The sequence below is a fragment of the Plectropomus leopardus genome, chromosome 20, assembly GCF_026936395.1.
Source record: "Plectropomus leopardus strain MGB_pleo_1.0 chromosome 20, ASM2693639v1, whole genome shotgun sequence".
Classification (NCBI taxonomy): Eukaryota; Metazoa; Chordata; class Actinopteri; order Perciformes; family Serranidae; genus Plectropomus; species Plectropomus leopardus.
This window is the reverse complement of record NC_142195.1, coordinates 24,089,569-24,115,837: the sequence shown is the minus strand read 5'-3', so window position 1 is coordinate 24,115,837 and position 26,269 is coordinate 24,089,569. Positions and strand designations below refer to the sequence as shown.

Here is a 26,269-nt window from a genome sequence, read left to right as displayed (position 1 = left end):
TTGGCAATGCAAGTATATTTTATTTACAGTTGTATAAACAAGATGATTCAATGCAAGATCTTTACTGGAAAAGGTAAGAAAAACAAGTGATTCCTCCCTTAAGGGGTTTTGTGTTTGTGTTTGCGTGTGTGTGTTTGCATGTGTGTGTATGTGTGTGTGTGAATGGGTGTATGTGTTGATGCATGCTTGTGTATCACAACTGTTGTGTGTGTGTGTGTGTGTGTAACTAGACATTCTCTGCTGCAATCATAACACAAGCAGTACAATCTCCTTAACCCTATCTACACCTAACCAAACTATATTTACAGTTCATTCAACTTGAGTGCTCCACACAGAGCTCGGCTGACTGTACACAGCAACAGCACGCATCCAAAAACAAACTCAAGCACTGATAGTAACACGAAAGCATGCATAGGCCAGAATGAGAATGTGATCAGAAGCAATTAATTCCAGAAATGAAATTGTCGATATCTTTCTAACAGATTAAAATGAAGAAAAAAACGATTTGTGAAATTAAAACATGTTGGAGTGGAGAATGGCTGATGTTATAGTGGTTCTAGTGTCTTGATAAATCTTTATTTTACAGTTTGGGAGACGCCTCAGCATAAAGTGCTAAGCAGTGCCAGAGAGCAGACAGGAAGTGATAGTATTTTTTCAGCAAACAGCAGTGGTTTCTCAGCTCCAGAAAACGGGAAACGGCCAGTTTTTTGCATCTAACCAAGGACTGCACACAAGCTCGCAAGCTGAGCCACGCTTTGAATTCACCCGGGTTCCCCTTCGTGCAAAAGCTCTCAGGTGTTGCGCCCGGGTTGGAGGTTTTGCACGAAAGACCGGGTGCAGGTTGGGTGAAAAACCTGGCCCTTTGATGCAACCCCTTGGAGACTGGAAATGAGAAAGACTGCCGCGACAGGAGAGAGGAAGAGAGAGGGCGTCCCCAAAAGCAACATGGCTCCCGGATGAGTATTTGGATGTAGAAACACCAGCCATACGAAACTGTTTCATCAGATTGCAAATTCACCTGCTTATCTCTTGCTATAAATAGAAGTTACGCTTAACAGATTCAGAGTTCTTGCTAAAAAATTAAAAACAAAAACATGCATTTTGGAAGATTAGTACAAAATTAAAAGGGGGAAAAGATTTAAACTACAGAATCTGATCTTCAAAATAGTTATCAATTTCATCATTCATATAAATAAAGCTCTTATTCATAGACAAGCACACACATGCTTCCATCATCTTCACGGTTAGATTCAACATTAGTGCCATTAGTAGTGCTTCTCATGAAAGAAACTTCTAAAAAGTGTCAATAAAAACACAGGTAGTTCCTATTAAAAAACACTTGATATCCATTGAAGCGTACAGTACGTCTTGTATTGCAGTATATGTTTAAAAACTAGATATTACTATGGTTTCTAAGCCCTAATTGGAAGTGATATGTTGAGTACAGTACTGGTTTATCCTTAAACTTAACTAAACTCAACCTGGCTTGCTAAACTGATACAGGAAATTTGAAAAGTACATCAAACATTAAGTAAATTTCTGCAAGTAAACGGACAAAACAAGGTTAAATAAGTTTGCTAATAATATACAGAAGGAAAATATTGTATATGTGAGTCAGATGGTCTCTAACGTGCATGCTCAGGGAACATCTAATGCCAGGTAATCCTGACTTATTTTTTTTAAAAAAAAGGTGCAAGTTGAGTGTTTTTTGAGACACTTCTTCAGCAAGCGGGTTTCCTCCAAAAGCTCCATCGGCTGGCGGTGAAATGAAAAGCTCCGGCTCCGAATCAGCGAAGGGAACGAGGAGATGGGCTCTCCCTCCCCCCTCTCGCCTCCACTTCCTCCTCCTTTTCTCCCTCATCTCGCTTCCTCTCTCCCTGGGGAGCGAACCACGGTGTCTCCCTCTCTTTTACACCACGGTGCTGACAGACGGGTCAGACAAGTTGAGTTGGCCCGTGATGTCAGTGGGTGGGTACTGCTGCAGAGATGAAGAGAAATGGGGGGAAGGAGGACGAAAAACAGTCATTTTTTGACAAAAGAAGCATTTGCAACTTATCTAAGCATTCATTTCTTACTCTAAGAACACCTGTGCTTCATTTCTGCAGAAATTTAGAAGCAGGAGGGTTCTCTAACCCCACTCAGGCAAACCTAAGTTTGGCAGTTTTTGTTGAATCTCTTAAGTTTTTTTTGTTTGGTTGTGCCTGAGTTGGGCTAGTTGGGAGCAGACGTAAGGTCCTGTATCAAGACAACAGCACATTTGAATCAGGTGTCATTTATCTTTTAGGGTGATAATTCCCTGCCATGGGTGACACAGACAGCTCATTTATCTCCCCACAGTCATTTGTATGCATGCAGACAAGCGGCTTTTCTAATTTTAGCAGCTTGGGTGGAAGAAAAGATGGATTTTCGTCTGATTTCAAAGTGCTGTTGTGCGGGACTCTTACGTCCAGTCCCCGCTTCACTGTGCTTCTTTTAAAGCAGAGTGCGTTGAATTATAGGCGTCTACAGTGCTGAGAGGGGAAACAAGATCCCGAATCCATGCAGGTGTTTCTATGGCAACAGTGATTTTGCCTTTGAGTCTTTTGAGTGTGTGTGGTCTGACAGCAGTAAGCCATATTTGTTTTGACAATGCTGAGGCTGCTTTTTTTTGTTCTAATGAGCAAAAAATACCTGATAAAACAATCACTCGTTACACAAAGTGAAAATAGTCGATTGCATCATAATAGGGCTGGTAACATGCTGTTCTTTTGGGGATTAGCTTCATGTTTTGGAACACAGTGAGACTGGGTGGAGCCAAAAACTCGTCTGCATTATGTTCATTGCAGCCGAAGTGATTTCCAAGATGCCAATCATTATCCTGACTCACGGCACTTTGTTGGGAAAAACCTGTTTCATAACATCCAAATGTGCAAGAGAACATCTTTTGATAGTACATTGAAATTAATATTGCAGAACCAAAACACTGAAGAGTCTTGCCTCAGCGTTCCCGCACTTTCTCAATTAAGCAAGATCTCAGGATTTACGTGCCTCTCGTTTTAAGCTGTTAGAGCCAATACATTCAAGCATATGAGCTTAAGAAGCTGATATGATGCAACTAACATGCTGACAGATGAGGCAACATCCACACCAGTCAAATGTCAAATTCTCAGATTAAAAATCAGAATGGATGCCTCTCATCTCCTTGACCCGCAAGTTGCATCATCATATGGCTTACAGCCCCCACTTGGGTCTCCTCATGTCTTGTACCTTGAGGGCCTGCTAACAGCGAACCCTACTGGGGTCAAGTGGACCAGCAAAAGAGAGACACCTCACTGACATCACAACTACAGTTAATGGTCATAAAAACTATGGCGATTCTATGTAATAAAGAACTACAAAATGAGCATTTCTGCTACTATAACTACTAGCCTGTTCTCACTCCGAAGTTGTCAAATGCCGCCTCTTGGTCAGTGATTTCGGCGTCAGACGCAAAAAGCTACCTTTCACAAGGGTATGACATGCCGGCGGGTGGTTCCGTTTATAATGAGGCTGGACGGCACCGGTTGCATCAGTATGATACGCCAGCAGGTGGTGTCGGTTTGAAACGCTACGGTAAAGATGTATTAAAAGAAGTAGGCTTGGGCAGTATCGCGGTATGCCAGGATATTTAGAAATCCTGACGGTATGTTTGTCAGTACCATCATAAGAGGTCAGTCTCTGGTCTTTACTAGTTGAACAGGCAGCTGAGCTGACAGACACTGTGATACATAGTTATGGAGGGGTAAATTACAGGAGTGTAAACAGCTGGCGGCCGGCAATGGCAGAGAGAGATGGTGGGCAATAACTGCATGTTTTTTTACATCTAAATTGGAAAATTAAGTGTTTATTTCAACTAAACCAGAGCTGGTGATTGTTGGAAAAGTGGACTTACTAACTACATTACTAGCAAGAGTAAAACCAAGACGTTTATTTTGTTTCTGTCAAGTTTGAATGCATTATAATGAATTATAATGAGGAATATTACTTTTCCTAACATATTGCAGTTTTTAAAGTGTGGTTATTAGTCTGAAAAGCTGAGAAGAAGAATTGCACTCGCTGTCGTGTGTGCTAGTGGCACACACTTATACCATCACATACCCCAGTGAATTTTCAAAAAGGTATCTAAAATTAGATACTTCCCAAGCCTTAAAAGGAGCTGTTAAGTCCTATTTAGTGTGGGCCAGAGGGCTTGTGGATGTGTCCAACAAACCCTGGACTTTCACCCATGAACCTGCTGTTTGCTTCCTGTATGACTGTTGAGCCGAATTGTGCTGTGTTTTTCTAAACCTAAACATGTGCTTTTGTTACCTAAACCTAAACCTTGTGTTGCACAAAAAAATAAACGTAAATAGGATGAGAAACTGTACATTTCCTGTGAAAATGGACATGTATTTTAAAAAGACATAATGCAGTTAACAGACGTAATTTGACACGCTGTCCCAGAGCATCCAAAAATGCAAAAGGGAACCTAACGCATAATATGTCGAAGTGAACGGCGCTGACCAAGCGGCGATATTTGACGAGTTGGGATGAGGATGTGTTGTTACTACAGCTATGACAGTCAGAGTCGTCGGCATGCTTGCAGAGGGAGAGAGGAGCAGTGTGGCATGTGGGTGAGGGACACTGACACTCAAGTCCATTGATATCCATTAATATAAAAGAAGAACATTTATATAAAATCAAAATAATGGTCAAAGACTGGGGATGGGTTCAATTGGAGCATCTTTTTTTTCCATTACTATGTCCTGTTTTATTTTTCCACTTGAGACATTTTTGTTTTTCCCAGCTAGGGCTCCCAAAACCAGCATCCGAACCCAGACATATCAACAATGGCGATCCCACTCTTCTTCTTTTCAAACGCGACTACTGAGAAACCTCCAGGGGAGAGTAAAGGTGGTTCAATGCAGAAACATCCATAAATAAAAAACATAGTTAACATAAGAGAAAGAGAGAAAGACAGGAGATCAAATAAAAACACACAATAAAGTTTTTAACTTTGTGACCCCCATAGGCTACATCTCCCCTGGGAAACACATTCAAAACACAATGTTGGTACAGGCGCCTTTTCCATGAAGGTGTCTGTGCTATCTCCAGAGATTATTGCTGTTTTTTCCCTTTTCTTTCTCTTTTTAGAGTGCCAGATTTGGTCAGCGACCAGCTATGTGTGTAGCGGAGCAGCTGGGCACAAATGACCGCGGGTCACTGGTTTGTCAGAGCGCTCCAAGCCTGTGGAGCACAATCTCCCCGACCGCAACAAGCAGGACTTTTTCAACTGAACTGTGAAGGAATGGAGAAAACCTGACACTCTCATTGTGCTGCAAAAAAAGGAGTCAAGCAAAGACATAGAGGTGGCGGCTTAGAATAAAAACGCTTGTATTTGTAACACAGTGAGAGTCTAAGGCTTCGGAGTTCTGTAGTTCGTCAAAACAATAATTAAAACATAAAAGAAGACTGTCATCACCACCTGAAAATATACCCTGAAAGAAGCATGCACAGTTCAGACCACAAGGACACTGAAAAATAAACAAGAATTATGACAAAGAAAATATGACAAAGCAAAAAGTAAAATTGATTAATAGAAATCCATGATCCTGAAATAGACATGTTGATAAATAAGATAACACATTAGTTTTCTTCCCAGGAGGACCGCCCGTCACCTTGGAAATGGATTTTTTTTGGGGGGGAAAAAATGACAAAACACCAGCGCATGCTTTTCAAAAACCAAAAGCAAACAAACAACCCAAACAGAGGAAGTGCGGGCGGGATTGGTGCAAAGAAACGATGGAAAGGATCAAGCAGTCAAAAAGACACGGACGCAAACACACATATATCTTGTATGCTTCAGTACAGTACAGTACACACACACACACACACACACACACACACCGCCACGCCACCAAAACAGGACACAATCGCCAGAACCCACGTCCAAACCAGAGGCAGGGAGGAAGAGCAGCCCAAGACAGAACACCACTGGCAGACTGCTTGCTTTTGTCGCCCCTCTCCTCCAGAAGAACACGCCACTAAAAAAACACTTGGGACGCCGCCACCCCCCCCCCAAAATTCAGAGCCCAGCTCCTGGCCTGGCCTGACCTGAGTTCCTGCACTGATGCCCTCTCCGGCCTGTAGAGGATCTACAGATGCTACATGGTGATGGCTGATCGATGGTGGACGGACAGACACGTGGCGGAGGCCGCGGAGCCATGTGGAAATGGGTGAGTGGAACATGGGAGTCTCTCGAGGTCGGGTATGGACATGTAGGCAGAGAGGACAGAGGAGGAGAAAGGAAAGTAGAGACAGGAAGAGGAGGAGACGAAGAAGGAGAAGAGAGAGAAGGAAACGGGAAGATGTTGCTTCTTTGTCTCCTTACCGTGTCTTTGGAGGACCTACGTCTCTTGATGCTGGAGGCCAGGGTGGTACTGATGGACCTAAAAGAGGCTTTCTTTTTGGGGTCGGGCTCTGCTCTACCACTTTTCCTATCCTAAAATGAATATATGTAGAAACATTATTCATGTCCTCTGGCTGGGGTGATAACGTCTCACCCATTCTCTCTCACCACCACCACCACCCACCCCACCACCCGTTACCTTATTTTATATTGTCTAAATAGAGGGAGGGTCCTTGTGAGAAAGACTACAGCATTTGGATATGTAAAAATGCGCAAAGAGGGAGAAAGAAAGGGATAAAGCCTGTTAGATGTGAGCGTGGAAGTAGTCTTTTCAGTCTGATGTAAGGGCATTCGTCTACATTTTATGCAACATTATCACACTGGGACTGCACAAGATGGCGCGGTAGTCCTCTAGAAATGTGCACTTGACCCCCTAGAAATGCATTGGAATGAGTGATGACTAGTAAAGATGTCAGTGGGTGTGATACCTACGTTATAAACTGCTAAATATTCTGGCTGTATGCTGAACACACAGTCGCAACTTCCTCGTCTCAACACACAAGAGATCTTGAATTTATGGATCGGCTACGTATGACTTAAAAATATCTAAAATCTCTGCACATTTAGAAATTGCGTCCTGTCAAAAAAAGAAATTAAAAAAGCAGATTTAACCTTACAAGATGGCGTGCCAATTTGATGCCCTCCCTCCCTCATACCATCAGAGTGCCCCACAGCTACTCTCAGAACAATATCTGGGTGTTTGTGTGCAACAACAAAAATAAAAAAACTCATATTAAGGTATTCTTACATCCTGAGTCTCTAGAGAGGAAGAGGGCTGCATAGGGGGAAGAAAAGAAAAATAAAATAAATTTCCATCCACTTGATCGTTATTACTTTAAAGAAGATCCTTAAGCAAAAGCCAAGGGAACCAAAAGAAGGGCGAATAATTAAAAAATTAAAAAATAAATAAGACTAGCAAAGCAAACATCCACATCCAAAGCCAGGCAGGTATAAAAAGTCGAGAAGCTATCAAAGGCCACTAAGATGCATATCAAAGAGGGAAAACAACAGCGACAAAAGTTAATTTAAGCCCATTTAAAGTCATTATACCCGAAAGTGGTATAATGGAAATTCACCCCACACACCAGGGAATGGGATGGAGGATGAGTGCGTAAAAAAAGAAGTTTGTAAAGGACTATAGCTGCAAAACATGTTCTTAATCTAAGTGAAAGTGCAAAATGAAATAAAAATAGAAATAATATTTGCTATTTCTACTACTTTATCTAAGCACGTGGAGGCTAAATTATGCTATTTCTAAAAAAAAAAAAAAAAAGAAAAAGAAAAGAAAAAGAAAGCGCTCTAAGATGGATGTTAGTAAAGTAAAAGTGGAGGATGAGTAGTTGCAGGAAGGGAGGCCCTTTAGCCGGGCGGGGCAGTGTGGTGTGAATTTCAACATGCCAAAACGCTTTATGGATGGAGAGAGGGGGGGTAAAAGGGGAAAACATAGAATAAGTAAACACAAAACAAATAGCATGACAAATCAATCCTGGCCAGCACTGGCCCCCGCAGTACATCCTTTATCATCAGGTCACATGACTAGGCACTTTTTGGGCACATTTGTATCACCCATCACCCCGCCAACCAGCACTTTTTTTCTCTCAACCCCCTAATGGCATGATATCAGGTGGCGAGCAGGCGTTAGCTGGCGTGGAGGATAGATGAGAGCCGGCGGAGGAGTGATTGGTGTACGACCTCACTCCCATTTTAGCGCAGGTATAAATAAAATGCTTTTCCTGTTGGAAGATGACATCTCATGTTAGTAAATGGAGTAAGTCAGCCTGTGTGACTAACTGTAAGCGTCTTGGAAAAATCAATGCCCAAGTGACGTCACTGTCTCTTCTTTTGATTTTTTTTAACTTTTCCCCCCATTTCTTACACGTGTGAGGCTGCAGGAGTGCAGTCTGGCCGCTCTGAGCCCTGATGAGGTGCTGCGTGTGCACAGTCCCGGCCATGCACGGCATGCCGGACCATCAGATGAAGCGTGGCATGGGACTCGCACAGTGTACAGCAGCCACCTGTTTCTTTGTTGGAAACAGGAGCGAGCCGCTGCAGTGCATTATCATCATACACCATAATCATCATCATCATCATCATAATCGTCGTCGTCGTCATCATCATCACGCTGCAGGGTTTGTGACATTTTGTTTTCATCCCAAACTGACACCAGTTTCAGTATTTTTCAGACTGTGCACTTCTGAGTAACATCTGTTTTAAAAGGGAAAAGCCAGACGTGTAGCCACTCAGAGATGTAGTGGTCAACAAAATCAGCACCACTGATCACACTAATAGAAACCAGTAACATACATTTTAAGATAAAGCTGCATAAATCTGTATGATATAAATTCATAACACATTATAATTAGTAGCTTTCAAACCAAGTAAATCTAAAATGTATGAAGCCTGTGAAGTTCATCCCAGAGTATGACAGATAATATCGGCCAATATCAGCAGATATACTGGCATCAGCATCAATGTTTAGAGGATGCGTCTCTGCGTTAACATGACTGCATTCAATTCAGACATGAGCCACATTGGAAGTGTGACAGAAATGTTTGTGAAACCTTGTGAGATCGCTGTCATGACTTTTAAACCAACAATAACTTTTTTTGTCCACTCAGAGCAAGTGAAACAAGCTGTGAACTAAAAATAGACACATTCACCTTTTGAATTTAATAACGCAGACTTGTAAGCAAATTGTTAGCTCTGGTTTGGTCTCCACAAACTCCTGAGAAAAATATCTGTCTCTTTATCACTAACTGTGGCTGCCTGTCGTTTGTGTTGGAAACTATGGAAGTCCATTTTTGCTGTTGTGATGGAAAAAAAGGACCCTGTAAGTCGTAAAAATGAAAGACTCTTGAAATAATGAGTTAGTACCTTGACATATTGAGGAGCTTTTTTAAAATAATGACTTAGTATCTCAACTAAACTAAGTAAAGTTTCTCAAAAATAATTAGAGACTTTAGAGAATCTCAAAATAATGGGAAACTTTCTCAAAAAAATGAGTTGGTATGTCAAAATAATGAGGAAAAAATTATATATTCATCTTAAAATAATGTAATATTTTCTCAAAATATCTCAACAATAATGAGAAGCTTTCTCAAAAAGAGTAAGTATCTCAAAATTATGAGAAACCCACTCAAAAATAATAGGTTAGTATCCTAAAATAGTAATAATTAAAAAAGACTTTCTCAAAATATTGACTTGATATCTCAAAACAATAACAAATTATACCAAGTCATTATTTTGGGAAAGTTTGACATTACTTTATAGTGTTTTACACTCACAGGATGTTTTTTATGTCAGAAATGGGCTTCCATAGAAACAGCTGGCAGCTGTGGCCGAAAACGATGCAATGAGAATGAACCAAACTAGGAAAGTTATTGCCTTATGTTTTTCTCAATTATGACACAAAAGAGATAAAATCTTATGCAAAGTCTGTTGGGCTACACAGTACATCTGGTACATGCATACTTTGTATAATGCAAATTATGAATTTAGATCATAAAGATTTACATCAGCTTCAAAAGGGCTGCAAAACTCTCTCACCAAAACACAAATAAGCACTAAGTGGGATGAAGTAGGTCTATGCCCACTACATCTCTGGCTACAGCTCCTTAAAGTTGAAATAAATTAGGCATGCAGTTCTTACTATGCATGCACCTTTTTTTCTTTGCAAAGCCTTGTGGGCGGGCGCGATGGTTGGAGGTGTTGTCGTTAATGAACTTATATTTTGAGGGCTTTGGAGCATTAACGCATGTAGAGGATGAGGGATGTAGAACATAAACAGATTTAGTCAGAAGTGCACATTCTCTCAGGTTACGTCTCTGTGTTTAAAGGTACGTGGGTGCACAGTACTGCACAGTGCTTTGCATAATACACCAACCTGAGGCAGTATAAGCACATCATTACACACAAACACGTACAAGCAGTCAAAAATGATGCCAACAATGGGACTCCAGGTTTCTAGTGCTTGCTGCACTAAGGAAGGAGGAGGCCACATAAACTGTGATCCGTCGTGATGAGCTTGTGTCCTACATAACCAAGTTGTCGTTTTTAATTTGTGAAAATTAGATCACGGTGAGTAATCTAATCAGTGCACCCAAACAGTATGAATAATACGCTGAATAATATTCACGCAGAACCGAGCAGATTGTATTAGCTCGAGTTGACTTCGCGGGCTCCCTCTGTGTGCTTCTTGCATGAGACCCCATTATGGCAGTTATATTTAGGGCGGTGAAGATTGTGTGTGTCCGTTAGTTTAGCTCAAGGGCTCAGAGTGATGGCCGATGAGCAGGATGAGCATGCATGAGCCGTCTTTGTTCAGCGGTGCAGAGGAAAATCGACGTGATCATCGCTGACATGGATCGGAAACTCGCGAGTCTACGGGCAGTTTAGTGTGTCCCTCTCCTTTCTCAGTGATGTACCCCCGCCCCCCAACTTCCCTGGCATGCATACGCCTGCTGTTTGCGCCTACAGAACGCACATCCATATGAGGACAGTCACGACAGTTACAAACAGTAGTCAGGTCGATGGCAGACACTCTCTGAAGGACACTGATTTGCTGGCAGGCACTTGTGACTTCATACTGTACCTTCCTCCAGCCCTGCCAAACACTGAGTTTAGGTTCAAGGTTTAACAGAGGCAGGCTGCGTCACGGACTCACAGTGTGGCTGAACATAAAATGTGGAACCCCTGCACCTCCAAGCTATCCAATCAGGGAGTGAACCATCAAGAGTTTCGCGTCACAGCCTTGTTTGATGCATTAGAAAAAAACAAATCATGTTCTTCATGGGCTGAACGGAGGACCTTACCGCTTTATTGTGGCTAAAAGGGTTGGTTCACTCAAATTCAAAAAACTTAAAATGCACTCCTTGTAGAATCTTTTCATGAAGATGTCTTTGAGTCACAACTTCCATTTTATTTTATCAGTTTGTTGGCAGAAATTTCAGGGGAAGATATCTTAAAAGCTGAGCCCTTAAAACCAACCTGCATGGTTAGATACGGCTTAAACAAGCAGTGCATTTTATTTTTGGAATTTGGCTGAGCTGACCCTTTCAAGGGATATATTGGATTTTTTTTAAGTGGGGTTATATGAGGTACTTATCCATAGTCACTATATTACATACAGTAGATGACGGTCAGCATGCTCCCAATGTGGAGAAGCAGGCTGGAGTCCGACATGGAAGCTATGCAATGTACTGCTGTGGATGGGGGTCCACAATTAAATGTATTTTAGCCTCCTAAAAGAGGTCCAACTTTAACATAGCAACATCAGTTTCAGTGCATGCTATATTCAAGGTTCATACACAGTTTTACCATTACATTTCAATGGCTTTTCCATGCATTGGAGAGGGCCTTATGTTTTTTATTGTGGCTTAGGGGAGGGGCAAACAACTTTAAATGGCTGTATTTTGGATTTTGTTTTTTCTTTAAAAAATTCTGGTGATTTCTTTTGCTTTAAAATTTTGGTTTTGGAGGCATGCTTTCTTTTAAAAAATTGCACTTTTTTAAAATTCAATTATTTTTGGGTGATTTTTCAAGAGGAAAAAAACTGATTTACACCATTTATCACAACCAGAAACAGTAAAACAGAAATTATTGTTGGATTTTCAAACTTCCAACAGTCCTTGAACACATCTGTGTTATTATACAGGTTTGTGAAACAAAATTCTGCGACTTTTTTGCTAAATTTTAAGGGTATATATATGGTTTTCCAAAACTTTCCCAGGTCTGGCAAATTCCATGACTTTTCCAGGTTTTTGCAAAAATATATTTTGTTGCTGACCCCCATCCTGAGCTTTAAATTGCTATGCTTCCATGTTAAAGCTAATATGCTTCTCCAAACTGCAAGTGTGTTGATTGCCATCTACTGTATGTCGTACATTGACAATTGATAAGTACCTCATACAACCCCACTTTAAAAAATCTGAACTATTCCTTGAAATTGGCACCTGCGTTGCATTGCTTTGCATGAAGCCCCCCGGCATGCACAAAAAGTCTGACTCATATGTTATAGACACTGCAGTGGATAAGAAGACATACTGTACACTGTAACATTTAGGATTAAAGTACTAGGCGAGTCACTGCGGTGTGATCGTGCCAGGGCATTGATTTTAGTCTTTATGCTCTATTTGCATTGCGTTGCTGCTGTTAGTATGGCCTTCGGAGAGAATGGAAATCAATAATGGTGCGATCAAAGTGCATCAACCGGACATTGTTATTGTTGTTTTTATGATGCTTCTGGCTGGCTTCTTTTCGGTCCATGTCCGCATCATCTGACCTTATGAAGTGTGTAGGCGCCCCAGCAGCAGCTTAGATAATACTAGGTCATGCCATGGACACGGGGTGAAGTTTTAATTGGGATGTCCATTATGTTGGAGGGTCACAAGGCTAATTATCTTATTGTTACTCTAACAGCGAGAGGTGGCATGGGAGTGGAAATGGTTCTTCTAGTTTGTTACATACTAATGAGGGGGTCCCGGCCACCGCTTGACTTCCAGAGGCCTCCTTACTGTCCTGCAGGCACACACAAGAGACATGGGCGCCGTTGGCCTCTGGGAACTTGTTAGGATCTACACGGTGGCCGCTGAGGATGCCATGAAGGCATCAGAGAGCACGTTTTTTTCATGTGTGGCAGTCTGACCACCACTGCAAAATGAAAAGCTCCTAAAATAAAAGGCTGAGAGGCTCGAGATCAACCCCCATGAGGCGGGGGCGCTGTTGGCTCTCCAGCCTTTCTACCCTGGGTGTGAGTGAGCGAGCAGAGGGGATCAATCCTACCTGCAGGTTCTTCCTCCAAACATTGACCGCCGCAAAGGCCAGCTGCATCTGCTTCCTGCGGGCGTCTTTATGGCGCTTATAGGCGATTTCAATGAAGATTAGGAAGATCCCTGCCGCAATACCTCCCGCCACCAGCATGAAGACTCCTGTTGGGTGAAGGGACAGACGGACAGAAAGCAGAAGTAGAGATATGTGAGCTGCTAGTCTACAACAACGCTGCTCCCACTGAGCATGAATGCATGGTGTGCCCGTCATGCTCAGCGGTCGCCCCTCTTGTTTTTTTTGTCAACCAGCTCCTACTGTCGAGGGCAGCTGCACAATATTAATGGAACAACTGCACAAAGCCACAGCACAATATACTGTACGGCACACACCCACGCCGACACTAAAACAACGATTTTTGTAAAGGTATTGGACAAAAAAGGTCTACAGTACCTTACCACTGCAGTTTTTGTCCAATCACTTTTAAGGCTTTCTCTACGCCTTAAGGACCATACCTGCCATGTTTTCAAAGGTGAGTGTGGCTGGGGCATTGCTCCTTGAGTCACACTCCTGGTATCTCACCCAGGTTTTATCTAGGTCTTCCATGAAGCCGTTCTCATGAGAACTGCAGGGGGTTGGGGGTGGTGGGGAGAGAGGTGACAAAGTTAATACACGTCCGCAAATGACGGAATAACCCGAGCTGCTTACTCCCCAGATAGCAACATAAATGAGACAGGGACAGCAGGACAGGTGTACTGACAGACAGACGATAACCAGACAGAGACAAACAGACAGAGAGGGCAGGAGAGGGGAGATACAGAGAGAGATGTGACATAAGGCGATGTATTGGATGGCTATAAATGGTCAATACGTGACCATAAAATCATATTGAAAAGAAACCCCAAAAAAAAAAAAAAAAAGACATACGAGTAATGCAGCTTCGGCTGGGACAGACCTGAGAATGGCCAGGGACACATTCTGTTTCCAGGGGCTGTCCTTGCGCATGCCTATGCCAAAGCCCGAACGGAAAAACAGCTCTCCCGTGGTCACCAGGTCGCACTTCTGCGAGGCTTCAAACTCCAGCACCGCAGAGTCCCAGATGAAAGCATGCAGCTTGCTGTGGGGGAGGGGGGAGGGAGGAGGAGCAGGAGGGAGGAGGAGGAGGGGAAGGAGGGGGTTACGGTGCAACAGTACAATGATTTACATACACATTTACGGCTCCCACCCCTCTCTCTCTCGCACACCAGATCGTGTGTGTCATTCAGCGTTTACCAGCAATCTCTACCGCTGCTTATGGCCCAAATGAAATCCAATGCCAGATGGGTGAGGGCGCGTCCCCCATTGGATTCCCCCCATCTCAAAGATGTTCGTCTGGGTACAACCTGAAAAAGGGTGCTCTTCGACTCAATGTTAGCTTAACCTCACACTGGTCCCAGTGCTGTTGACACGTCCACTGTCCCTGACGTCTGTCTGAGCTGGGCGATGGGCCTGGATCAGAGGGAACGCCGCAGTAAACCCCGCCGCTTCCACCTGGTCCGGAGGTCCATGTACCTCCACCCCCATCCCCCCTCCACCCCCCCTGAGCTGACTGGCCTTGCCCTAATCTGTGTGTCTGATAGGTCGAGCAGCCGGCCGACACGTGCTCTGGTCGGCCCGGCCTGGCCGAGACTCACTTGTCACGCACGGCCTGGATAGCCTCGGCGGCACTCTCATAGTTGTGCTTCTCCATGTGGCGGTACATGGTGCTAAGCTCCACCTGCCGCCGGAAGTAGATGTCCACGGAGCTTTGCTTCACCGTGGCGTAGATGAACTTGTCCGATGGGTTTCTCAGCTGCATAAAGAAAAAAAGGAAAAGAGTCAAGTAATGACTCCTAATTTATGCATAACATTGATTTTTTATATAAATAAAAACATTGTTGCATAGTAACTAACGATGTCCCGATTGGATCGACAGGATCTGTATCCATATGATCAGTGCATTTCTTAACTGATCCGGATCGGTTATTTTGAGGCACATGTCCTGCCCTATCCTTTGTTTACGTCCGCAGTCACACAGGCGTTGTTAACTGAGAGCACGATTGACTCAGATTGGGATTGGGAGCAAAAAAACTTATTGGGACATCCCTAATAGTAACACTGGTATCACTCACTCTTGGGTCATTGATGCCGGTGATGCGCTCCTCAGGCCGGTCCAACACCAGGAAGGCAGCCAGGTTGGCAGTATAGGAAGCCACAATGATCATGGCAAATCCAGCCCACACCATACCCAGGATTCTCGCTGAGAAGCTGCGCGGCGCACCTGTGTGGTGAGATCAAGATCCAACCTTTCAGCTCAGTAATTGTGGATTTCTGACTGAATTAGCGATGTGTTGTAGCTGGATACTTCCTCTTAGCGGTCCTGTAAAACTCACCTAAATTCACCAAGAACGCCAATCCAAGGCACACCCAAAATAAACTGAAAGCTGTTTTTGTGACATTTTGTAGTGCATGGTCTCATTTGAAAGGTAGCATTCTTAAGTTTTCCCCTCAACTGTCAGTGATATTTTCTTCGCCTGAACATTTTCTTAAACGAAAATGCTGCAGATAACAAGACCTGGGAGGTAATAGAGGTGGAAAACACAATAAGGTCATAGTATGAAGCCTCACACAATCCAAATTTAAAGGAGATAAGAATATCACAGAAAATATTTTTTATTTTTACCAAAATAAACATTTTTGATTATTTTAGGTAATTTGTTTTGTAACTTTTTATTAATTTCTTGCTATATTGTGGGCCATTTCTTGTTAAGTTGTTCTTTGTTGTATCAAAGGGTTAATCACCAATTGTACCACAATAAGTAGCAATAAGTTTTAACAGTGCTCCCTGTTACCACCATTATAACTGCCGCTACTTTACATAACAACAATAAAACCATAACAACCCTTTTTGTATTAAAAATTGCACAACGTTTCCAAAGAAATAAAAATAAAGCCTGCTATAAATAGACTGACATGAAAAGGAAAACTGGAGGAGAAATGATCAAGCAACGGCAACAGGTATAAACGTCACCGACGTTCTTTACAAAATGTGATTTGAAAGGAATTAATTTGTCATCCTCTAAGAAAAACATGACAGTGAGGCAACGCCTGGAGCCACAGTCGCCTTGATTTTGGTCTTTATACAACTGCAAAACTGTGTAAAGACCAAAGTACTCGACAACGTTACAGCATTTTTGGGAGAAAGGCAGCATTGACTGGTGATTAATTGGAGATTTACAGTGATGATTTTCTTCGGCTCACCTTCTCCTATTCCAGAGTTCAGCAACACTCCCCAGGAGAACCACATAGCAGACGATAAGGTGAGGGCATCTTCTTCTTCTTCTTCACTGTTTACTTTAAATCTTCCAAACGGGCTAGAGGGAAGAAATTGGGAGGGTTGCAGGAGATAAAGTGAGAAATCGCTGTGAACCTGTAGAGGGGAAAACCCTGGCGACCCCAGGCAGGGAAGGGAACTGAACATGAGCGAGCAAAAGCAAAGAGGGAGACGGACTCTGAAAGTAAAGAGACAAAGACGGCGGCACAGTGACAGAGCGGTGGGATGGTTGGAGCCAATCTTCACCTCTGTCTGCCTCCGTGTCCACAGTGAGGGAAGATCTGCAGGAGTGCATGTACACACATGTACGCACACACGTTCACCGACTCAGTCGTGAGAGGACGTACACACACACACACACACACACACACACATGGACACACGCGTACACACACAGGTCCCCCGTGTACCTGAACCGGTCTAGTAGGTAAAGCATCACCGCCACCACATGCACCGAAAGACCCACCAACAGCCACAGCGTGCTTTGGAACGGCTGCATGAACGAGTCCAGCGTACTGCGAGGGATTTCCTGAAAACACACACCGCAGTTGGTTATTCACTGATACTGACGTAAATAACCTTATGTTTGATCGTTATACACTAACATAAATTGTCTATTTCCAAGTTTATCTCCTGAAATTTTCAACCCATATACACTAGATTTGACATATTTTCTAACCTGGTTTGCTACAGTTTTAGATTTTTGTTCTTCCTCTTGTTCCAGGAATGCTTGTGTTTCTGTCTATGTCTGTGCCAATTAAAAATCATGATGCTGACTCTTTAAATTTGCTTGAGTTGTGTTGTAAATCACAGTGAACTTCAAGTTTGCATTCTCATTTATGAAAGAAAGGTGACAATAGCAACACTGCATCACCTCAGAATAATAATGTAACACGGACGGAAACTAGTGGATACCCGGAAATAACACTAGTTTGGACACCTAGTACACTAAAACACAACAGCATTATTTGCAAAATAGTCCGATGCAATGATTTGCAGCAAATGGGCTAAAATGTAAAGGGGATAAAAACACAGTTATGATCCTTTAAAAAAAAAAGGTTGTGATACAACAAAAATGAACAGTAGCTGGATTACTATTTTCAGGTGAATGATGCAAATATAAGTCATTAAAGGGTAACTTGTGTATTTTTCAACCTTGACTCTATTTTCTGTGTTTTATGTCTAAGTGACTATTGAAGACAACAGTGTTTGTTTTTGCCACTGACAGACTCAGGTTATTTAAAGTAAACATTATGGAAAGAATCCTACAGAGATTGACCTTTTTGTTAAAAAATAAGATACTTTTTTGGTTACCCAGAAACATAACCAGCTCTGGTTTGGTTGAAATAAAAACCCTTAATTCACCCAGTTAGATGTGAAAATATGCTGGCTCTATACACGCCAAAATAACTGTTTATTTAAATGGAGTCTAGTGGGTTTGGTAATTTGATTTCAGGGCTGTTTCTGGTCATACAAAAAAGGATCTTTCTCTTTAACAATAATTCTTTCCATAATGTTATCAGACACTTGTAGTAACAATCGGAGCCTGTCAGTGGCAAAAACAAATACTTAATGAACGTAAAGGGCAGTACACAAATGCCCCGATGGTTACATTGCAGCCTGTTTTGCTGCTGCCGTCTGCAGCACTCTCACCCATTACAGGACCAATTTAAAAAACTGTTGTGTCCATTAGTGATTTAGACACAAAACATGGGAAAATAAGGTCCAGGTTTTAAAAAAGTTTGCCCTTTAACTTGGGATATTTCTCACATTTGCTCTGCTGTCCACATAAGGTGAAATGATAAGAACAATGTCCCTCTAACGACATATTTTCTTTGTTTTTACAAATGCAAATTAGCAAATTTCATTTAAATTTCTGCATTGTATTTCCCAACATAAGTTTTATCACTGTGTTGCAACTGTAGTTGTGCTGCAGAAATTAAAGTATAAAATAACAGTTGGTTATATTGGGGATTTGGTATTTGTGATACAGTGGATACACAAGGGACAAATATTGCCTTAGGGGGTAGAGGATTCTGCAGCTGAACAATGTGTGCAGCTCCCCTGTGGTTATTTGACTCCGCAGATGTGCTTAAAGTGTACACTTACCTTTTTAACGAGGATGGTGAGGCCTTGATATTTAAAGGGTTTGGAGAACTCGATGTACTGGGCTCGTTCGTTGTTTATAGTCAGCGGGGCCACAATCATGTCAGCCAGGCCCCCCAGGAGCTCTCCCATCATGCCATTCCACTCTTTCTTGTTACTGTTGTTCACCTGGAGTCCCAAAAGAAAAAGATGTGAGCATGAGAATCAGCTATCAGCCCGCTGTCGTCTCGACCGCAGAAGGTTTGCAGGCTTTAAGGATCTGGGTTAAGCCTAGTGGGGATACAAGGCGCGCGCCACATCTTTGAAACTGGCTCTGTTTTTACATAAGAGAGCTTGCTTATTTGCAGGAATTGATAAGATCATGCACTGAAGTACACCAAAAGTGTGGAATATCGTGCTCATGCCTACAAGGACAAGCCATTTCTGGGTTAGAGGTGAATATTTCCAGAGAAAAAATAAATCTGCTGAGATAAAAACTGAATTTAAAGCTGCGGGGAGCTGCAGTTTCAGGTGATAATTCTCTGCAGGTTAATCCCTTCGAGCGACCCCTTTCACATTGTCATTGACTTTCATAGTCATTTGAATTAAAGCCACTTTAAGCTTTTGTGCAAAATGATTTGAGGATTATGGTTTATCGTTAACACAAACACACAGTCCTCTCTGACACAGAACTGAACTAAAAGTGAACCTTATCTTTGCTCCCTTCAAAGTCAGACTCCATTGACAAAAAAGAGTAATTTTACTTCATTGAACTCCGGAGCTGCTGGTCTACCACTGTGTCAATCACTTAGTTTATTTGTGTTATTTTGTAACTTTGGTGAGTCCAAACTGACCCCATGAAACACATAACTCACACAATAACACAAACAGACTGACTGATGGAGGCAGTGGTCGACCAGCAGGTCCTGTATTCAGTGAGGTAAAATGACTGCTTTTGTCAGTGGAGTCTGATTTTGAAGAAATCAAAGATGAGATTCACTTTTAGTTCAGTTCCCCGATAGAAAGGGTTCTCTGTTTGGATAAATGAGACTGTTTGTGAACACGTTTTTCATATAGTTTTGCTGTTGTTATTATATTTATCAAGATTTTTCTAAGGTTTTGTAAAAAAAATTCAACAAACGAGGTGAGTTATTGGTATACAAATGGTCACTTGGGAGGTGAAGTATGCTTTAAATCCGTCATATTTTCAGTTGCACTGGTGATCACTTGGCAAAATATTAATCACATAACACTGTTTTGTTCATTAAAACAAATAAATCATTTACTCTCTGTCAAAACAACCAGAAACTTGTTTGAGGTGAGACTGAAGTCAGAGAAAGACATTAATGCAAAAAAAGTCAATAACTGACAAATAAAAAGGTTTTAGGGTACCACGTTTCCTTTGTTTTTCTCAACCATACGTGGCCGGTACTAAGTAAATGTTCTTTTTCCCTGCTAGATTTTCATATCTGTTTTTCTTTTTCCTTTCACAATACAACTAAGTAGCACTCTCAAACTGACTTCACTTATGGAGATTGCTGCTTGCCTGATCGTCAACTGCAGACGATCAAAAACAGATCAGTGATGATGGGCAAGTTCACCTGCTGACATCAGCTCTGAATAATTAGTGAGATCACTATTGTTAGTGGAGTAAAATAGGAAGATCAAACATATCTATGTTATTTAAAGGTATACTACTCAGGATTGTTGGTTACTGTTGCCATTACAAGTGAAAGCAAATACGGACCCCTTATTCACTTTTGGAGCTTTGCAACACTTTATTGGCATTTTTGTTGTTGTTTTTGATGCTGTGTATCTTTGACATCTGCTGCTAATGGTCTGGTATCTGATTGCTGCCTTTTTATGAAGCCCTGACCTCACCTGAGTGCTGTGAGGGTACACGGCCATAAACACAGCGTGCTGAGAAAATAAGAATAAAATAAGACAATACAAGCAGAGGGCAGAGTCTCTGCAGGAAATCACCACCACACCCTTCCAGTAGGTCATAAGTGATGCAAGCAGGGATTATCTCTGCATGAGTCTATACAATGTTGTTGTTTTTTTTTAAATCCTGCATATTATATCTTTAAAATATTAAATGTGAGGTATTGCGTGCAGACTGTGCCTCATGCAAAAACATGACAAAGACTGCTGTGACGTAAAACTAACCCTCTCCTGAGTTCCGAATTTCCCATCAGCCACCAGGTGCACCTCATAGGTGAAGTTCATGGTCATAGCCAACTTGATAAGGAGGTCAATACAGAATCCGTAACAACATTGGGGCACAATTGGGCGTCCTGTAACAAAACCAGCAACAGTTACAAGTTACAATCATTCTTGCGGGAAAGCGTTAGTCTTTTTAATCCAAAGGCGGCGCACGTAGACTGAACGAAATGCGTGACACCGTGCACTGCAGACGACCACACACACTCACACTGCTTGCCAGAAACACAGCATACACACCGAGCACGTCCCAGCATCCCGAAAATCACTCATTCTGAATGGCACACTCAGCTACATGCATACATATATAGATACCTACTGCATATATATGTATGCATCTCCAGTGGGTGTTTGGCGGGTGCGGTAAAAGCACAGTGATAATATAAACGTCCCTGATAGGTTACCTGGGATGGTCTCATTGGGCCCAGTGCAGATAACCTTTTTAATTAAGACTCCATTTAATGTCATTTCCTCCTTGCATGTTCCATCCGGCTGAGTGGGTTTCACATACACAAATGGCTCCTGGTGTATCGTCACTATCTACAACAGACGGGACAGAAAGCTGTTTATCACATAGTCAGAGCTGGATTTGTGCTGCCCTCGAGGGACTTGGAAAAACCCAGCAGATTCACAAATACCCATGTTCAGCCTCCCAGATGCACATGGACACACAGAGACGGACAGATGAATGTAAAAATAACTGACAAGGATACAGATGAGCGCTTCTTGGCGGGCCTGTGACAAATTTGAAGAGATAAAAGTCAAAGCAGATATATCACCGCTGCCTTTACGAGCATAGATAAACTTCACTCCCCTGTGAGAAACAAGTGTCAGCGCACTGTCCAACGCGAGTATATCAGCTCAGCTCCGCGCTCTATCTGTGTAGACAAGAACGTCACATTGCAGCAGCGAAGCCGAGGCAGCCTACCTTTAATCGAGTGGACATCTGGAAGCCCTGTGGTTTCTCGGTCTCTCCTCCGGGCCAGATGATCTTCCGCTGATTGTTCATTACCACCTGCGGGGATGCCGCACACATACGCAGTATCATAGGTGAGTGCTGACAGAAGGCGTGATGCTGATGAGGCTGCAGCACCGTGGGTGAGCATCACTAATGAGTCAGCTTTATATAAGCATAGCTCAGCGGTTCTTTTATTTACTTCATCAACCTCTGACTTGTGTATCATACCTGAGGGTTTCAGGAAGTTATTATTATCACACCTATCACCAGCGAGCTGAAGTGCTGATCCTCGCAGTCTCTACTCTCTGCTGTGTTTGCATGGCTGGTCTGTTTGAATATCAGAGGCTGAACTCACAACATTCATGACTTTAGACTTCACAAAAACAAAAAAGACCTGAACTTTTGACTTAAAAATACTTCATATTCGTCTAAGCCCAAAAATTAAAAAGCAAGTGATTTAAAAAGTGTGCCATGGATCAACTAATTTATTCTTCTTTCCTAACTCAAATAACGTTAACGCTATTTATTCCCAGCAAATTGACATTTAACTCAACAACTATACTCTAGGACCTATCCATTGATTGTTTTTATTTCATTTAGACATCGAACATGCAACATTATGTATTATTAATTTAAAGGAAGAACAGTCTTACCAAAAAATGTCTTACAAATTGGGAAATGGATAAACAGATAAACGTTTTTCAAATATGAGATTAGGTAAATACAACACACACAGAAACTAAACTCACTCTGAATTCACTCTTATGTGGTTCTAGTTAATAGTGCTATTAGTGCTGTTTCATAACAGGCACTAAATCTTAAATGTTTGGCATCTTGCTTTTCATATTAAAAGAGATGGAAACCACTGGGTGCCTGAAAGCTGGGAAATCTGGAAATTAGGTTATGTTTTCTTAAAATATTCAGCAGTTATGTTTCGTGTACAGAGGGCTCATAAAGTACATTGTGAGGTGTCATTTTCAAATGCAGCTCCTGCTTGCCCTCTAGAGTTGAATGCAGTTAACATGGACGTGGTTCACGGCAAAACATGATTCAGTCAAAGGTTAAATGATACTACAGCAGTCCATCCTGGAAAAATCAACTGGTCATTTCACAAGATTGCAGACATTTTTAATGCTTTAAGAGCAGCTGAGCTGGCCTACCAGGCACAAGCCCGTGGAAACAAAATGTCAGGGGCAACCTGGCCTTCACTTGTAAAATGTCACTCAAAATATATGCGTACCAACCAGGAGGAGCCGCAAAATGACCCAAAAGAGACAAAATATGGCCACAAAGAGAAACAACACAGCCACAAAAGACAAAAATATTCCTCAAGGAGACACAAATTTACCTTTAAACAAACAAAAACGTCAACAAAGACATGCAAATGAACTACAAAGTGCCAAAAAAACAATTACAGAGACACAAAATGACCAAAAAGAGACAAATATATGTCAAAGAGACATAAAACTAAAAAAATAAAATATACCATATCAGAGGCACAAAATGATTTCAAAGAGACAAAGAGATTCAAAGGAACAACAAAGAGACTGCAAGAGACATAAAAAGACAAAAAAAGACACAAATATGCTCCTAAGAGACACAAAACGACTACAAAGAAACACAAAATGACCACAAAGAGACACAAAACAATAACAAAATGAGGCTTAGCGAGCACAAAGTCTGTGTGTCTTGCCCGTATGTAGGAAAGGTGGCGGGAAATTTTTTGGCATATTTGTGCTTAGGGGCTTATTGTCTCATAATCTGCCCATATTTAAGAGCAACTCCGTCTTCTTGAAAAAATCTTGATGTTGCTGATTTCCAGAAGTTTAAATTCTTACCAGACACAGGGACTGTTGTTAGAGGTGAAACAGTCTGAGAGAGTGCAGTAAATTTTTCATGTATGCTCCAATTCATTAATAAATAAAACTGCAAATATTTCAAAAATAGCCCTCAAATTCAGTGACAGAGTGCTGCAGCATCATGTTGGCTTTGCCTGACCTGCCCCACATTATCTGCATTGTTCTATACATAGAAAACTGGAGCTGCATGTCCAGAACAAATAAAAAATAGATGACTATGTACATGGAGATGATACGGCATTGGGCTGAGTATAAACCAGAGAATGGACAGAAATTCCCATGAATTTGCTTCACAGTTGTGTCAAATATCCAGAGACGCCTCTGTGCATCAGTTTACCTGCGTTCCATTGTAGATCCCGACTTGAATGAGGCGACTCTTCTGGTAGTTGAGTATGCTGTAATGGGCGTACTTCCTGTCCCCATCGTCATTGAACTCCACGCGCCCTGTGAGGCCCTCTGGGTATTTAGATGACATCAGCACCCTGTGGGAAATAAAAATGATTATCTGAGTGGATGAGCACACACGTGTCCGTGCATGGATATCGTGTGTCTGCTATTTAGGCGTGTCACAGCGCATTTTATTCTGTATCGTTTGACACGAGGCTCTCAGTGCAGTGTATGTGGTAAAACGACTGATTCGTCATATTTTTCTGTTGAAAATATGATGAACAGGGCAGAATCGCATTACTGAGCTGATATCTGCTGTTTTTGTCACCGCATGTGTTTGTTATTCTGCTGAGAAACCAACCTAACTGGGTCAGTCGAAACTCAGCGGCTTGTCACTAGGAAGTCATAAACATCAGCTTACCCGCACCGTCTAAAAAAAAAAAAAAAATCACATTTTTGGTAATTCTTTTTATATGTTTATGTGAACATATAATAAACCAGATAGTCAACCAAATGAACTTCTCAGCCCCAATTCCCTAAAGTTTGAGGATCCAACACTGCATAGCTAGAGGCATGGATCAAGGTTAATTACTGTTACAATACTGAGAATTTTTATAACGAAGTAGGAGTTGCAGAATAATTAAAAAGGTGAGAGGCACAAATTAATACTTCTCAATTGTGCTGTGATGGCACACAATATAAAACAAACTCTCTATTCTTGCACCAAATATATATATTTAAGCACATGTCTATTTAAAAAAAAACAACAACATGGTTTTGATATTTTCCCCTCAAATTCACCAGCTCTTAAGGATTTGAAGGACCTGTGATAAATCTACAAATAAAGAGTTGATTCTGTGCTTTTCAGTCAAAACTGACAAAAATGGGAGAAAATGTAAGGACTGAAGGGAACTGCAGATCTGCTGGTTCAATACTCCAATTGACTCCTTTCACGCTGCACATCCAGTCAATTGTTAATCTAAACATATTGATTAGTGCAGCTTTAATGGTGATTAAAAACCATGTAGAATTCAGCCTCAAGAAACTGAGCAAATTTAATTTACTAAACTGAAAATCAGCTGTTCTGATTCATCCGGCTAATTTTAAGTGGAAAACAGACAAGCTTGTTTGCAGTATCACTATTTAGTAAAGCACAATGTAATGACTATAGATGAGAACACGTGCAAAGTTACATAAAACACATCTTTTACTCACTAACCAGAATGCATTAAGACTTCCGGTCAACTTTAAGTATTTCTATGAGGCCGAGTTGTAAGTAACTGTACTACCCGGCAACAGAAAAAGAGCCCCGTTGCTAGGCTCGGAGGAAAGCAGAAAGTGATCCAGCCGTCCCTGCAACAGTGGCGCCAACAGTAATACCACTTAGAAACACTAGTAGGGGAATTGTTTAAACATTGTCTGTTTCCACTTCATGCCATAATTGTCAAATTTATAGATTTCGAGCTATTTTCCTGAAATATTTCCCCGGTCTTATAGTTAAAAAAATAGTTGATTAAAGCAATAAGTAACGTGTGTATTCAGGCTTACCGTTTAAAGAGTGGCCCTGTTTTCCAGATGTTGGTGTTGCCCACGCATCCTCTCGGGGGTTCAGTGATATTCTCCTTCTCAAACAGCTCCTGGATGGACTGCGCCACCACAGCCACCGCATCATTGATATGTGCTGACTCATTCTTCCCGTTGATGAGCTGGAGGCCGATCAGACCTGAGACCAGGCCAACGAAAAAACATAGTCACTGACCTGAGTGCGCTACAGCTTCTCTGGATCCTTTTTGCAATGCACAAAGTGTAAAAAAAACTTATAGGGCCTCCGGTTTAGACATCCTGAATAAAGGTCAGACATCGGCGGCATGATCCATCATCGTTGCCAGTTAATCTCAGGGACGATAACTTAGAAAATATCCACATCTTGCCATTTATGGGACACGGCAGCAGAATAAATGGATCATTTTGCTGATGTTGCCACTCGTGACCTTTTCACAGCATGTGTAAAGAGTCCCTTGAAGTTGGATCTTTTTTTAATGCCCTACCAGTTAAGGATTTGGGAGTCAGCACAGGCAAAGCAATATTTGTGTTAGGAATAAACAAAAAAAAATGAACCAAAGAACAATCCAACTTCAGCTAAGTTTTCTGATTGCAACCAGGTCCGTCAGTCTTGC

General features: G+C 41.8%; 1 protein-coding gene across 11 annotated transcripts in view; it reads right to left on the bottom strand.

Moving 5' to 3' along the window:
- grin1a (glutamate receptor, ionotropic, N-methyl D-aspartate 1a) overlaps positions 1–26,269 on the bottom strand; it is a 43,322-nt gene continuing 17,053 nt past the window's right edge. For 2 of the 11 annotated variants that reach the window (XM_088071562.1, XM_088071564.1), the window contains 16 exons: positions 25,641–25,815; positions 24,043–24,187; positions 21,817–21,903; positions 21,293–21,428; positions 20,835–20,962; positions 18,690–18,854; positions 16,991–17,109; positions 16,508–16,620; positions 15,379–15,527; positions 14,902–15,059; positions 14,184–14,345; positions 13,744–13,853; positions 13,247–13,392; positions 7,215–7,241; positions 6,389–6,499; positions 1–1,978 (listed from right to left, as the gene is read on the bottom strand). In XM_088071562.1, coding sequence (XP_087927688.1) covers positions 1,910–1,978; positions 6,389–6,499; positions 7,215–7,241; positions 13,247–13,392; positions 13,744–13,853; positions 14,184–14,345; positions 14,902–15,059; positions 15,379–15,527; positions 16,508–16,620; positions 16,991–17,109; positions 18,690–18,854; positions 20,835–20,962; positions 21,293–21,428; positions 21,817–21,903; positions 24,043–24,187; positions 25,641–25,815 — 2,000 coding nt within the window. In that variant the 3' untranslated portion in view covers positions 1–1,909. Of the gene's footprint in view, positions 1,979–6,388; positions 6,500–7,214; positions 7,242–12,931; positions 12,983–13,246; positions 13,393–13,743; positions 13,854–14,183; positions 14,346–14,901; positions 15,060–15,378; positions 15,528–16,507; positions 16,621–16,990; positions 17,110–18,689; positions 18,855–20,834; positions 20,966–21,283; positions 21,429–21,816; positions 21,904–24,042; positions 24,188–25,640; positions 25,816–26,269 lie in introns of all 11 variants that reach the window. The other 9 variants (XM_088071560.1, XM_088071563.1, XM_088071567.1 and 6 more) reach the window with 7 other exon arrangements.